At 38.8% G+C, this 15,799-nt stretch overlaps 1 protein-coding gene across 1 annotated transcript in view; it reads left to right on the top strand.

The window, feature by feature from the left end:
* The first annotated feature begins 1,530 nt into the window (after positions 1-1,530).
* LOC122033511 (putative uncharacterized protein DDB_G0290989) overlaps positions 1,531-15,799 on the top strand; it is a 28,375-nt gene continuing 14,106 nt past the window's right edge. Inside the window, exons 1-2 of the mRNA XM_042592549.1 lie at positions 1,531-1,699; positions 1,789-1,987. Of these exons, the coding sequence (XP_042448483.1) occupies positions 1,668-1,699; positions 1,789-1,987 (231 nt within the window). The 5' untranslated portion in view covers positions 1,531-1,667. The remainder of the gene's footprint in view (positions 1,700-1,788; positions 1,988-15,799) is intronic.

A 15,799-nucleotide genomic window follows, 5' to 3' on the forward strand; every position in this document is an offset into this window, starting at 1 on the left:
CTTTAAAAAAAGATTAAAAATAAAGTTTATAATCAATTAAGTATACATGATACATCAATTGGGTTCCATATTCGGATTTAAATATTTTCCACTCTTCGATGAACAACAAGCTAAGCATCATTATAATAACAATTTGATAACTTATAATTTATGGTATAAGAAATCGTGCAACTTAGTGCTCAAAATAGATTGGAGTTTCATTTTTCTAATAATAATAATAATAATAATAATAATAAAATGAAATAAAAAATTGCTCGAGCTAATTATTTTTTTCCACCAATGAAAACTCCAAAGTGATGGGGTGCAACTATCCACCAATATCTTGTCTTTCCAATATAATTTAATGGGTGAACCACACACTACCCCACTTTCTTCTTCAACTATTAATCATTATTATTATTATTATTATTATTATTATTATTATTATTTAAGATAGTAAATTATCCTATTTAATTAATTTTTTTAATCGAACCCAAAGGATAAATATGACGATGATGTCACAGGCTTTTGTGGATTTTAGTTTGCAATTTTAAAGGGCCTAATGGCTGTAAATGAATAGAATTGTTATCAGTTGCATTAACGTTTGACTCCATAGGGGTTCTTTATGTTTGTATGATAAAAAATATATTAAAAAAATCAATACATTTTGGTTAGTAATAATGAAGATATGTTGACATTGGATTAACTCGTTTAATATTTGATTCCTCCTTTTGTTCTGATAAAGACCTATAGGTGAGACAGTGATAGATGAATTGACCCTTACCTATTTTGTAGGTAGAGTCCATTAAACTTCATCTATTACAATAGACCTAATCCACTAATACTTCCCTCTCTACTCTCATATTTTAAGCATCCTCAATGGGATGATGTCCATTTAACACCTCCTTTCTATTGTGAGTGGACATTATAATACCTATTCACAAGAGAGAGGAGAGAGGGTGTTCAAAACTCTCTCTTAATTTTTTTTAAATTATAAATTTTTTAATATTATTTAAAACAATAGTAAAAGAGATGAGTGAATGGACGGTGAAATCCATAAATAATGAATGTTAATGTTAAAAGAGATGTGAGTGAAAGAGATATATTGTTATAATGAATATGTGACAATGAACCCCATATTTTTTTGATAAGATGATGGATGTTATAACGAATTAGTATTACGGATGCTCTTAGCTATTCTCAACTTTACGTCGTGTCAAGTAGTCAGTCACTCAACTTTCATATATTTAGGTGTTATTTTTCACCCATGTTATAAGCCCCTATAGATTCACATAATTGTAGATACATGAATATTTTTTTAAATAGATTTTGGAATGTTCTTAATCGGAGTAAAATAGCTTATTGGTATCTGACCTTTCATGTAAAAGGTAGTTGCATAGAATAAAATGTAATATTGACTATTTGAAATAAACACGATATCACTTTTCTCTAATACTTCGCAAGTGATCTTTTTATTTTTGTAAAAAAAGTAGTTTTTTTTAAACAATAAATAAAGACGGCCTTTTCATTTTCCCCCGATCGAATGATATAGTACGGCACGCACAGCACAGCTGGCCAACCATCGCATGGCAGCGCAGCAGAGGAATCCCGGAATGAGCTCCCCAAAGCTGCATCTTTCAACCCTCTCCTTCTTTTTCAACTCCAAGCAAACATCATCTTCCCTGTGAATGCACCGCATGCAAGCAACGGCGACGGCCAGGTGAAGCCGCCGCCAGCACCACCGTCCGCCCCTCTATATAATATACCAAATTGCTAGGGAGCCCTAATGGGACTGCGATCCTCCTCCAGGTCCCTCGGCAACACCAAGATGGCCGGCGCCGGCGCCGGCGGTGGCAGGGCGAGGCCGTGCGGGCTGCTTCTGCTATTCCTCGCGCTCGGCGCCGCGTTGAGCACCGTCGTCCTGCACAAGCTCAGAGAGAGGCGCGTGCTCGGCCTCCTCGTCCGGGACCACGAGCGCGAGCTGCTCGCCTTCCAGTTCCTCTTGCAGGTAACTGACTGACGCCCACCAATTCGTTCGAAAAAATGTTCCAGTAGAAAGTGGCTGAGTCAATAACTTATGCTCTTCTTTCTCTACGATAAGCACCGCAACTTCCTCCGAATAATTCACATGCTTCTCAATCATAACGCAAATTTTCATTTTTGACTGAGATCGCACTTTTAGATTATTCTACCCAGTAGGATTTTTTTTTCTTCTAGATATGTTCAATGTCACACATTAATAAGAGGAAGAGGATGAAAGGAAAGGATATAAAAAAGTAATAAATTAGGATAAAATTTGTTTAAATATCGAATAGGGGATTGAATCCAATGATATAAAAAAAATTCATATAGTTGACTTCATTTAGTGAGATATATAGACTTAGTCGTTGTTGTTGTTCTGATATTGATTGTGACAATAACTTGTGATATGCTGATGCTCAAATATTTCCTGTGTACTTGTTAAATTGATTGCTCTTAACCACACATAACATAGAATCACCAAAATAGAAGTGCGACAACTGTTGGCAGCAAAGTAAATTAAAGCTTTTGTCCTTCCTTTTAGATGCAGCTGTTCGGACAACATTCTTACAACTTTTGACCAATATCACTTGTTGGGATTGAAATGCTCTAATGACTCTTATTTGGATTAAAGAGAAAATTTCTTCTCTAGATTCCAAGTGTACATAAATTTTCAAATATCGTAAACACAAATATTTACATTAGCAACAAAACAAATCAATTTTTTTGCTAGATGAGATCTATCAAAATTGATCCAACTAGTTCGAATTTGATTAGTCAGCTTGTTCGTAATTCAACAGCCCAAACTGGTGGTGTGTTGGTATGAAGACATGGGTTACAACTTGTTAGTCATCACACTCCATGGTATAGTAGACGGACATATATGAATATTGTTGTCACTGACTTAATGTTGTATCATTAGTTGTCAAGTCAATATTTGGGTGTCAACACACCCTTTTAGGTAGGCTTATCCTTTTGGATAAAAAGTCATTAAGGTTGAGGCAAGGGTTGGATACTTTTGACTCGAAAAAAAGTATTCTAAATTTAGAGTACTAGTTCAGTTTTGAAACTTTAAAACTCTTTAAAGAGGAGTAGACGAGGAGAATACCACAACTTGAGTTGGAATGATTTAAACAAAATAGTGAGAGGATCTATTTATAGGGGTGAAGGGAAGCTCCAAAATGTGAAAAAGGCAATTTTAGAGTTCTTTTTATGCAAAATTCATAAGGAAGCACAATATCAACCATTATAGGATTTGATATTGATGTAGACTCTGATAGTTGTTATACCTCTTCGAGGGTTCTGCTTCGTATTTGCTAGGGAAGTTAGTCTCCTGTTTTAGGACATGCACAACATGCTAGATAGGGAAGTTGTTATACCTCTTCGAGCATGCACAACATGAGCATTAAGGCAATGCGTAAGTGCTCCAATCTTGACTCTAAAATAGGCGTGTGATTTCTCTAAGATGTGGATGCACATGCATGCATTGGGGAGATTTTTGTAGAGTTAGACGCGAACCCATGGGCACCAAAGCATTGTAGCGTGGTTCTTGTTGTTTTAGGACATGCGCAACATGCTAGATAGGGAAGTTGTTATACCTCTTCGAGCATGCACAACATGAGCATTAAGGCAATGCGTAAGTGCTCCAATCTTGACTCTAAGATAGGCATGTGATTTCTCTAAGATATGGACGCACATGCATGCATTGGGGAGACTTTTGTAGAGTTAGATGCGAGCGCATGGGCACCAAAACATAGTAGTGTGGTTCTTGTTGTGTCTGATCACATGGTTTGCATGTGTGTGAGACGAGGAAACGACAGTATTGTTTGTTGTTTGTCCAAGAGCAACATATCACAACACTACGAATTTTAATTATTTTAGTTAGTAATTTTTTATTTGAGATTAAATTTAATTCCTAATTTTTATCTAACTAGTCATCATCAAACTTGGTTATTGTTGTTGTATATTCTTTTCTCTTCATACTTTTTCTGTTACTTCTAATTGTGAAATTTGATGGAGTCCTTATGAGATGTTTAGTTGGTTAGAGGGTGATAGATTTGTTAAAGGGATCAATTCTCCATGGGTGCATGTCCTCAGGAAAACAATCTCCTCCCACCTCTTAGCCAACTTGGCGGCCGGTTATAAACTGACCCTGTGATTTACCTCCTTTCACGTAACCTGAGGATGAGGAATGAGGGACACATGGTGTGAGCATAATTACCTTTTACTACAGTGTAATCTGATGCAAGCTGTCATGCCTCGAGGGTAAGGTTGTCTGACGAAAATCGGACAGCACCTCCCCTGTAGCAGTGACAAATGGAACATATATACAATGCCATAAGACTACTCACAAGCTATCAATAGGCCACACGGTTGGATGTAAACACAATCACGTAATTTATAATCAGCCTATACGGCTAGAAGTAAACACAACTACGTAGTTGATAAACAACCCACACGGTTGAAACAAAGCACAGCGTAAGATATAAGCAAAACATAAAAAATAACACAACAAAATAAATTAACTGCATGCCGACATAACTAACACCATAATAAAATCCAAATCAAATAAAAGTGGTCATAAGGCTCAAAATCATATACAAAGCATATAACACAATACCAAAACCAAATACAAAGTACCAATAGCGCAATACGAAATAGCATGGAAAACTGATCTCAGATGTGACGTGGGACTAGCAGCCATGATCCTCCAAGCAACTCCTCCATCAACTACCTATTATCTGGTGAAAGAAAAACTAGTACAAGCGGTGGTGAGTGCGAATCACTCAGCGGGTAATAAAAATATGGTAGTGCATTGACAAAAGTGTAAGGAGATCAAAGATATATAGTCTTAGTAGGGAAATAAGAACATGATTATATATATACATACTCGTACCGATTTAACACATATGGTATAACGATCAGTAAATCACTAGGAATCAGCAATAGACTTGCTCATAACACCTGGGCAATATATGTGATACTATAACCATGTATAATAAAACAGTAACAGATCATCAAATGTAAGAGCATCACTCCATCACAAGAATACGTCATATGTGGGAGCAATGCTCCACTATAACCAATTCATCGTATGTAGGAGCAACGCTTTACCACAAGCAATACAATATATGTGGGAGCAATGCTCCACCACAAGCAAATTCAAATGACCAAGACATCTAGCTATCTAGCTAGGGACTGCGCGAGAACACTCTACCATAGATAATCCGTGGACAGTCTGAAATGTCAGGGTCCCTGTCTGTACGAGAACACTCTACCACAGATAACCCGTGCCCAGATAGGATGCAGCTATCTAGCTATGGCTGCGCGAGAACACTCTACCACAAATAACTCGTGTGTAGTCTAAAATGTCAGGGTCCATGTCTGTGCGAGAACATTTTACTACAGATAACCCGTGTGCAGTCTAAATGTCAGGTTCCATGTTTGCGCAAGAACACTCTACCACAGATAACCCGTGGGCAGATAGGATATAGCTATCCAGCTACGAGCTGCGTGAGAACGCTCTACCATAGATAACCCGTGGGCAGCCTAGCGTATAACAACCCAACAAGCATATCACCACCACTATCAACTCTCTCAACATCATAGTGGGTCACTCACTAGTAGGAGACTTAGTTGACAAGTCAATGTCAACTCTCTCAACATCATAGTCGGTCACCCACTCGTAGGAGACTTAATTGATAGGGTATACATATCACGATCACTGTCAACTCTCTCAACATCGTAGTGGGTCACTCACCAGTAGGAGACTTAGTTGACAGGTCACTGTCAATTCTCTCAACATCATAGTCGGTCACCCACTCGTAGGACACTTAATTGACAGGATATATAGTTAATGACATAATATATACACTTAACATAAGTAGAATCATCATGATACTAACAATAATACACCTAACACACGTGCACACACAACAGGCACGTGAGCATACACAACATAGGAATGATTGACATGATCGTCCAATAGTACATACCAGACATGTGTACACACACCACACGGGTATAATCAACATGATACCTCCAATAGTACACACCCGACGCACACACAACATAGGTATAATCCACATGATACCTCCAACAGTACACACTGGACATGTGTGCACATAACAACGTAGGTATAATCGACAATACACCTCCAATAATACTGCCTGACATATATGCACATACACCATGAGTATAATTAACATAATACTTCCAATAAAACATAATAGACACGAGTGCACACATAAAATAGATAAAATCAACAAGATACCTCCAATAATACACTAGACACGTGTACACACTCCACAACACAGGTTTAATCAACAAGATACTTCCAATAATACTCACCATACATGTATGTACATACAACCCAAGTATAATCAACATAATCCTCCAATAAAACATATCAGATATGTGTGCACACTAAGCATACATATATCCAGAAACATGATCCATTAATCATATATATACCTATACATATGAAAAGATCCAAAATGTGTCTGCTAATAACATCTACAATACGTAGCAACACCTATACACGTGTGCACACTAATATATGCATAATCAACATGATAACACCGACAGTATACACCATACACGTGTGTACACTACAGAGTAGGAATAACCATAGATGAGACTGTACAGATAATAAGCAGATCATCTCAAAGATCAAGCATATAAGTATCAAGCGCAGATAAAATATGAGTGGAGTCAAGGTAAAGTAACCTAATTCATTAGATAATCCATGCACTATGTTCAAAGAACTATAGAGGCCAAGGAAGAAGTACCCGCTTTTTTCGTAGATCATTCTAAACAATGCCCACGCCAAGACGCTCGTCTCATAACAAAGTCCTGTATCACAGAATATATATCTACACTTTGATCTAATGTACATCAGATAACACAAATAAACCCCAAACCTAATTAGAAACACTAATGTCTCACAATTACTTTCACCTTAATTTTGATGACTCCAATTCATCTAATAATCTCATCATTAATCCTAATATAATTCATTCCCCTAATTAGATTAGTGTTAATCAGAATTCATCCTGATACTCACCAAATCTAATAATGATCACTGGTGGCTAAGCTGGAGGTGATGCACGACCGGAGAAAATGGCCAGAGCTCTAGATCATCGGCGAACAGTACCACAGGAGCACTGTAGAGTGATGGTCGGAGCTACAATGATCGGCAAGCATCAAATCTCAACATTTTAATATAGAGAATGGAATTAGGTCTTCACTATTCGAATACGTAGCATGTCTTACCTCAATCTAGTGCCAGCGGATTCCTCTCCATGGCTAAATCTTCCGGTCACCTAGTGATTAGCCGATGATAGAGAGGAAGAGGGCAAGGCGGCGCTTATCCAGGCTAGGGTACGGAAGAGGTGGTGCCAGCGTCGATGCTGTTTAACCCAAGGAAGTTGAAAAAGGGCTAGTCTCTCTTCTCGTCAAAGCCGCATCTGATGCTGTAGGCCGTGTAGGCTATGCCGGAGGTTCAACCATTTGTTGTTGTTGGCGTCGACGCTCGACATCGACGCGCAAGGGGAAGGGGATCGGGAGAGGAGAAGGGAGATCAGCGAAGAAGGAATCGAAAATGGAAATGGAAAGATAAGATATAAAACCTAGGTTTAAATAGGAAACTTAGGTTTATTAATCCAATCAACTCTCAGCTTAATTGGGTTATGTAAACAGACTTTCTCCTATCCCAATAGATTCATCCCCCTTAAACAAGTGATACGAGATGGCGGATCAAGAGTTAGGGCACGATGTCGATGCTGCTTAGCCCAAGGAAGTCGAAAAAGGGCTAGTCTCTCTTCTCGTCAAAGCCGCATCTGATGCTGTAGGTCGTGTAGGCTATGCCGGAGGTTCAACCATTTGTTGTTGTTGGCGTCGACGCTCGACATCGACGTGCAAGGGGAAGGGGATCGGGAGAGGAGAAGGGAGATCAGCGAAGAAGGAATCGAAAATGGAAAGGGAAAGATAAGATATAAAACCTAGGTTTAAATATGAAACTTAGGTTTATTAATCCAATCAACTCTCAGCTTAATTGGGTTATGTAAACAGACTTTCTCCTATTCCAATAGATTCATCCCCCTTAAACAAGTCATACGAGCTCCAATTAAATCTGGAAAAATTCTAAAAATTTTAAAAAATCCCATAAGGTTATTTCTCCAATAACACTTATTAATTAATTATTATTTGGGTGTCGTATTTTACATTCTCCCACACTAATAAAAATTTGGTACCTAAATTTACTACTCACACTCAGGGATCCTCATATACAGGTAATGACTAAGCAACATACCCATATACTACTCCATCCTAGTTTCATTAACAAATCTCCAACCATAAAAGATTAAAGTTCCCTTATGTAACCATGTAATGATCTACCTTTAAGTAGATTATACTACTTTATAGGTCATGAGCTTACTATGCTTCAGCTACTCCCACATTGTTGCCTAGCCAACTGTGGGTAAATTAATTACCTCCGAAATCAATAATGAACACTATCAATAGATCTCTTAACGTTTGTATAGTGCGCTTAGACTGTCTATCTATTTGAGGGTGGAAAATTGTACTAAAACAGAGCTCGATACTCATGACCTGCTGTAAACTCTGCCAAAACTATGATATGAATTATGGATCTCTATCCGGCATAATACTCAGAGGTATACCATGAAGTCTAGAGATGTTATTTGATCCAAAGAATCTATCCTACGAATTAGTATAAAGTGAGCATATTTGATTAACCGATCATCGATTATCCAAATCGCATCATGTCCTCTCTGTGTCCTAGCTAATTCCACAACAAAGTCCAAATAGTCACCTAACATCTTGACTGAGAGTCTACCCATTAAAAGGGTATCTCCACAACTCTCCCGTAAATGTCCTCCGACAACTGTCAACAAAAGGTCGAGCACTCTGATTTGATATATAAACTTCAAGACCTTTAGTAAATAATCATGTGGTCAAGGTCTTGAGCTACTTGACGGAGATAAAGTTAGTTAGGCTGACTAACCATTGTCTTGTAACCGATCATACTACAATTGCTCAACTTAAGGTTCAGCAACCTCTAGCGACGAGTCATGAACACAAGGGTAGAGGAGCACTATCACTAATGACTGGTCAAAACAAACTGTCATTCGACCCTTTGCCCCTCAAAGATCATCATATGATATTTTCACTCGGTGAGGGTGGAACTTCATAGGTGTTAATTAACTAACACCACCTCTATACATGATTACGGGTCGTATATCTCTAGGTACTATCGAGGATATCTAACCATATCCGATCGGTCCATGAGTTAGGATCTCCCACGGAACAACGTAGGTGAGTCCAATCCTCGCCTTGTTTCAAGAACTCCTGATGCGAGCTATACAGGAAGAGGTAGAGAAATACTATCTCTCTAAAGCATCTCAGAATCATCAACAAGAGATGCTCTGTTCCCAAAAGTCATCTTCTGCATTTTCCTTCACGTGGTGCCTGTTAGGGTCGATTTGTAGCTAAAGGGGGGGGGGGGGGGAATAGGTCGTCGCGCTTTGTTGTCTTACTTTGATGATGATGATATGCAGCAGAAATACACACAAAGGACACTCACAACGCTAACACTAGGATTTACTTGGTATCCACCTCAAGAAGAGGTGACTAATCCAAGGATCCGACCGTCATTCACTCATTCACTAATAAAACACTTCTTTTCGATAACTACCGAAGGCAGAGAAGCCTTGTACAACCTCTCAATACAAGAAGAAAGAAAAACAAATTTATACAATACAAATCTTACAAGATTTACAAAACCCTAGCTTGCTTCTCCTTGTGTGGAACGCCTCTTGACCTTAGAAGTGCAGTAACACTTTACTCCAAGAAGCTTCAAGATCTGGCGTGAACCTGTGAGAAATCGTCGTAAGAAGTGGAGAGGAAGAGATGCGGAGGAAGACGCACGCCAACGGCTTTATCCTGCGCAACAACCGTCTCCCAATTGATCGGCTGATCGATTGGGGAGGCTAAATCGATCGGCTGATGGGCTGATCGATTCAGCCTTCTTTTGTGCTCTCGCGTTTGCGGGAGAAAACTTGCCCCAATCGATTGACCAATCGATTGGAGAGCCCAATCGATTCACCAATCAATTGGAGAGCCCAATCGATTGACCAATCAATTGGACGATTGACCGATCGATTGGGGAGCATTCTGTGCTTGTGATTTCACTTCCCAATCGATCGGTCAATCTATTGGGCTAGCCTTCTTCGCAGCACACCTTCAATTGATCGGCTGATCGATTGAACCACAGTTCAATTGATCGGTTGATCGATTGACTTCTCTTCGACTTGCTTAACTCAAGTTTAGGGCCCCCAATTCCAACATCCAGTCAATTGTGACTTGTTGGAACTGCTCATGCCTAGCATCCGGTTAACCTTAACTTGCTGGGACTTCTTAACCAAGTGTCCGGTCAATCCTTTGGCCACTTGGATTTTTCAACACCAGGTTTCTGGTCAACCTTGACCCAATTGGATCTCCACGTGCCTGACTTCACTCACTAGGTCTTTCCATCTGCTTAGCTTTACTCACTAGGACTTTCTATCTGTCTGTCTTCACTCACTAGGATTTTCACCTAGCTTCACTCACTAGGATTTTCACCTAGCTTTACTCACCAGGATTTTCCCATTGTCCGGCTTCACTCACCGGGACTTTCACCTGCCTAGCTTCACTCACTAGGTCTTTCACCTGGCTTCACTCACTAGGATTTTCCAATTGCCTAACTTCACTCACTAGGACTTTCACATGACTTTACTCACCGGGATTTTCCCATTGCCCGACTTCACTCACCGGGACTTTCACCTGCCTAGCTTCACTCACTAGGTCTTTCACCTGACTTCACTCACTAGGATTTTCCAACTGCCTAGCTTCACTCACTAGGTCTTTCACCTGACTTCACTCACTAGGATTTTCCAATTGCCTAGCTTCACTCACTAGGTCTTTCACCTGGTTTCACTCACCAGGATTTCCAACTGCTTACTTCTATTTAGGACTTTTCCAGTCAAGTATCCGGTCAACCCTTTGACCTACTTGACTCTTCTTCACATCTAACTGGCCAGTCCTTGACCAGAGGGGAATTATATCAACAATCTCCCCAATCGGATGATTGCATTTGCAATCTCCATGTATTGTTAAACATCGAAACTCAAACATCAATTGATGTGAGCCAAGAAGAGGCATTGAAGGGAATTGGGGGACCCATGACGAGGTCCAAGACTAAGAGAATGAAGCAAGCTTTGGAAGGCTTAATAATGGGGCTCAAGGAAAAGGAGGATCAATGCACAATGGAGGCAACAACTAAATGGATCACATTCCTTCAAATTGAAAGTGAAATTGGACCAATATGAGGATCATTTTCGTATGCATTTTTAGGGGGTTTTTTCTAAAGTGACTTTTGATGTCCTTTGTGAGTTTTTATTGCATTTTTGAGAGTTCCTAAGCTAGTATAATAAATACCATGCATGCATGGTTGCATTAAGCTAGTATTAGGGATTAGTGGTTGCATTAGTGGATAATAAATACCATGCATGCAAGCATGATATTTATTGCATAATTAGTGCATAGTGGATCTTAAGGGATCTTAAATAGGAGAACTCTTGTATGGAAAATCAAGTAAGTTTGAATGAAAATTTTAGTTTCTCTTTGGTGAGAGCTTCCTTCTAGTTCTTAGGCAAAGAACTAATTCCGATCTTATCAAGACAACTTGTGGCGATCAAACCCCATGACTTATCACTCACCTTCTCATCTTGCTTGAGTGTGACGTCAATACCCTTCCCCAAGCTGAATTTCAAGGCGATCCATTTATAAGGTTCTTTATCATTTGGTATCAGAGCCTTGGCTCCTTGATTTTCAAGTTTGTGTCTTGTTTTTCATCTTTGTTCTTGTCTATCTTTGTTGATCTCTCCGTCCCTATTTGTCGTAAATTTCTGTTCACTATTTGGGTCCTCAACTCCAAAAAAAAAAAAAAACAAAGAAAAATTCGGAAAAAAAAAAGAAAAAAGGAATCATTAGAGTCATTGGTTTCTTATTGAAAAAAAAAGAAAAGAAAAAAAAAGGAGGAGGATTTGTGAATTGAAAGGACTCAATATTCTTTCTTTGTGAAATCTGAATTCAAAGATATTCCTTTCATTGCTCTTGATCGTTGCTGAATTTCTCATTTTATCCGTTTATTTCTCTTGTTCTACTCATATTTCTTTTGTTCTACTCATATTTCTCTTGTTGGTTTCTTGTTCACTTGATTGTCTACTTGTTGTCTTGAGAAAGACATTGATAAGGTTCTTTCCTTAAGAGTTTATAAAGGAAGCTGAGTGGATAAATTTGAGTGCAACCACGTGAGTAGAGTGGTGAGGTCCGTCTAACATTTCTTTTGTAATTTTCCTTGTCATCTTCTTCTTTTTTTTTTCAAGCATGAGTGGGGAAAAATCACCTCATTCCCCTAGGCGAGATCTTAATAGGCTTCAAATGGAGGCACTTACTCAACAATTTGAGAGAATGTTTCAAAGACAACTTGAAGAAATACACGAAAGGATGGACCAACTTGAAGGAGAAAAAGTTTCCAACCGTGGGGGCAATTCTAATCATGAAGAATCTCGTCAAAATGACTCATTCTATGATTCACCAAGAGAAAGAAGGAGACATGAAGGGAGAAGAAGACGTGAGAGAGGAGGTAGAGACCATAGACGAGAAGATGATCTAGGAGGTGTGAAAGTCCAGATACCTTCCTTCCAAGGGAGGAATGACCCCGAAACATATCTTGAGTGGGAGATGAAAATAGAGCAAATCTTCTCATGCCACAATTACAATGATGCAAAGAAAGTAAAGGTGGCTCCCCTTGAGTTCACCGATTATGCCTTAATTTGGTGGGATCAATTGCGAAAGGAGAGAAGAAGATATGAAGAGCATCTTATCAACACTTGGGACGAAATGAAGACTTTGATGAGAAGGAGATTTGTGCCTTCCCACTACCACAGGGAATTGCACAACAAATTGCAAAGACTCACCCAAGGGAGTAGGAGTGTGGATGATTATTACAAGGAGATGGAGGTGGCTTTGATTAGAGCCAATATTGTGGAGGATAGGGAAGCTACCATGGCTCGGTTTCTCCATGGCCTAAATCGAGATATTGGAGACATTGTGGAGTTACAACATTATGTGGAGCTTGACGACTTAGTGCATCAAGCAATGAAAATAAAGCAACAATTAAAGAGAAAGAGCGTTATGAAGAAATCCTCTTCTCCAAACTACTTTTCAAGTTGGAAGGACAAGCCAAAGAAGGAGGGTTCTTCAAATTCTAAGGAGGCAGCAAGCACTAAGAAGCCTATTCCTACTACCTCTTCTTCCACTTCTAAGAGTAGGGATATCAAGTGTTTTAGGTGTTTGGGAAAAGGTCATATTGCATCCGAATGCCCGAATAAGAAGACTATGGTGGTGAGGGATAATGAGAGTATCTCTAGTGAAGAAATTTCTTCTCATTCCTCTTCCTCAAGCGATGAGGAAAATGATGGAGCAGCCTATGCATAAGATGGAGATCTCTTGGTGGTTAGGAGATTATTAGGAAGCCAAGCCAAGGAGCATGAGGAGGACCAAAGAGAAAATATTTTTCATACCCGCCGCCTTATTCAAGGTAAGACATGCTCTATGATCATTGATGGTGGAAGGTACCAATGTGGCAGGCACTAAGTTGGTCACCAAACTCAACCTCAAGACTACACCCCATGCAAGACCATATAAACTCCAATGGCTAAGTAATAGTGGTGAATTGGTAGTGAACCAGCAAGTGTTGATTAATTTCTCCATTGGCAAATATGAAGACCAAGCTCTATGTGATATTGTGCCTATGGAGGCAAGTCATATTCTTCTTGGAAGACCTTGGCAGTTTGATAGGCGAGCTCACCATGATGGATTCTCCAACAAGTTCTCTTTTGTCCACAATTCTCGCAAAGTCACACTTGTACCGTTATCACCTAGGGAGGTTTGTAAGGATCAAATAAAAATAAGAGAGAAAAGAGAAAAAGAAGAGCAAGAGCTTAAGAAAAAGAAAAAGTGTGTGAAAAAGAAAATACTTGATTTTGAGGACAAAATTCAAAAGAAAAGAGAGAATGGGGAAAAGAAAGAGAGAAAAATAGAAAATTTGTTTACAAGAGGAAGTGAGGCGAAGAAAGCTTATTTAACAAGGCAACCTATATTTCTTCTTTTGTGTAAGGAAACTTGCTTGGAATCTAATACTAACTCCTTGCCTAGTGATGTTGTTGTTATTTTGCAGGATTTTGAGGATGTGTTTCCCAAGGAAGAACCTCACGGTTTGCCTCCAATGAGGGGGATTGAACACCAAATAGATCTTATTCCTGGCGCTTCTCTGCCCAATAGGCCAGCTTATAGGAGCAACCCTCAAGAAACAAAGGAGATACAAAATCAAGTGGAGGAGTTATTACAAAAAAGATGGGTTAGAGAAAGTTTAAGTCCTTGTGCTGTACCCGTAATTTTGGTGCCTAAAAAGGATGGATCATGGAGGATGTGCACTGACTGTAGAGCCATCAACAACATCACAATTCGGTATAGACATCCTATCCCTAGACTTGATGATTTGCTTGATGAATTGCATGGTGCTTGCTTCTTTTCTAAAATTGATTTGAAAAGTGAGTACCATCAAATTAGGATAAGGGAAGGGGATGAATGGAAAACAGTTTTCAAAATCAAATATGGATTGTATGAATGGTTGGTAATGCCTTTTGGGTTAACTAATGCACCAAGCACTTTTATGAGGCTTATGATCCATGTCTTACGAGAATTTCTTGAAAAATTTGTGGTAGTATACTTTGATGATATTTTAGTATATTCCAAGAGTTTTGTTGAGCATATTGCACATCTCCAATCTGTCTTGCATGTCCTTAGAAAGGAAAAACTATATGCTAACTTGGAAAAGTGTTCTTTTTGCACTAATCATGTTGTTTTTCTTGGTTTTGTCATAAGTTCTAAAGGAGTGCAGGTTGATGAAGGGAAAGTTAAGGCCATTAGAGATTGGCCAACTCCTAAAACTGTGAGTGAGGTTAGGAGCTTCCATGGGTTGGCAAGTTTCTATAGGAGGTTTGTGAAGGACTTCAGCACAGTGACAACACTCCTAAATGAAATTGTTAAGAAAAACATGGGTTTTAGATGTGGAGAGAATCAAGAAAATGCATTTCAGACACTTAAGGATAAACTCACACATGCACCCATTCTTGCTTTACCTGATTTTTCCAAATCATTTGAAATTGAATGTGATGCATCTTATGTGGGTATTGGGGTTGTTTTACTTCAAGATGGTCATCCCATTGCATATTTTAGTGAGAAACTAAGTGACGCCACTCTCAACTATTCCACTTATGATATAGAATTGTATGCACTTCTTAGAGCATTGCAAACATGTCAGCATTATCTTTTGCCTAAAGAATTTTTTATTTATAGTGATTATGAATCTTTGAAGTATTTGAAAGGGCAAGGGAAGCTCAACAAAAGGCATGCCAAATGGGTCGAATTTCTTGAACAATTTCCTTATGTGATTAAGCATAAGCAAGGAAAGGTAAATGTTGTAGCAAATGCACTTTCAAGAAGGTATAACTTGTTAGCTACACTTGAAACTAAATTGCTTGGCTTTGAACATATTAAGGAATTGTATGTACATGATAATGAGTTTTTCTAATTATATGCTGTGTGTGAAAAGAAATCACAAAATGGGTTTGTTAGGCATGACAACTACTTGTTTAAAAATAACAAACTTTGT

This window comes from Zingiber officinale, chromosome 11B, assembly GCF_018446385.1.
Source record: "Zingiber officinale cultivar Zhangliang chromosome 11B, Zo_v1.1, whole genome shotgun sequence".
NCBI classification, from domain to species: domain Eukaryota; kingdom Viridiplantae; phylum Streptophyta; class Magnoliopsida; order Zingiberales; family Zingiberaceae; genus Zingiber; species Zingiber officinale.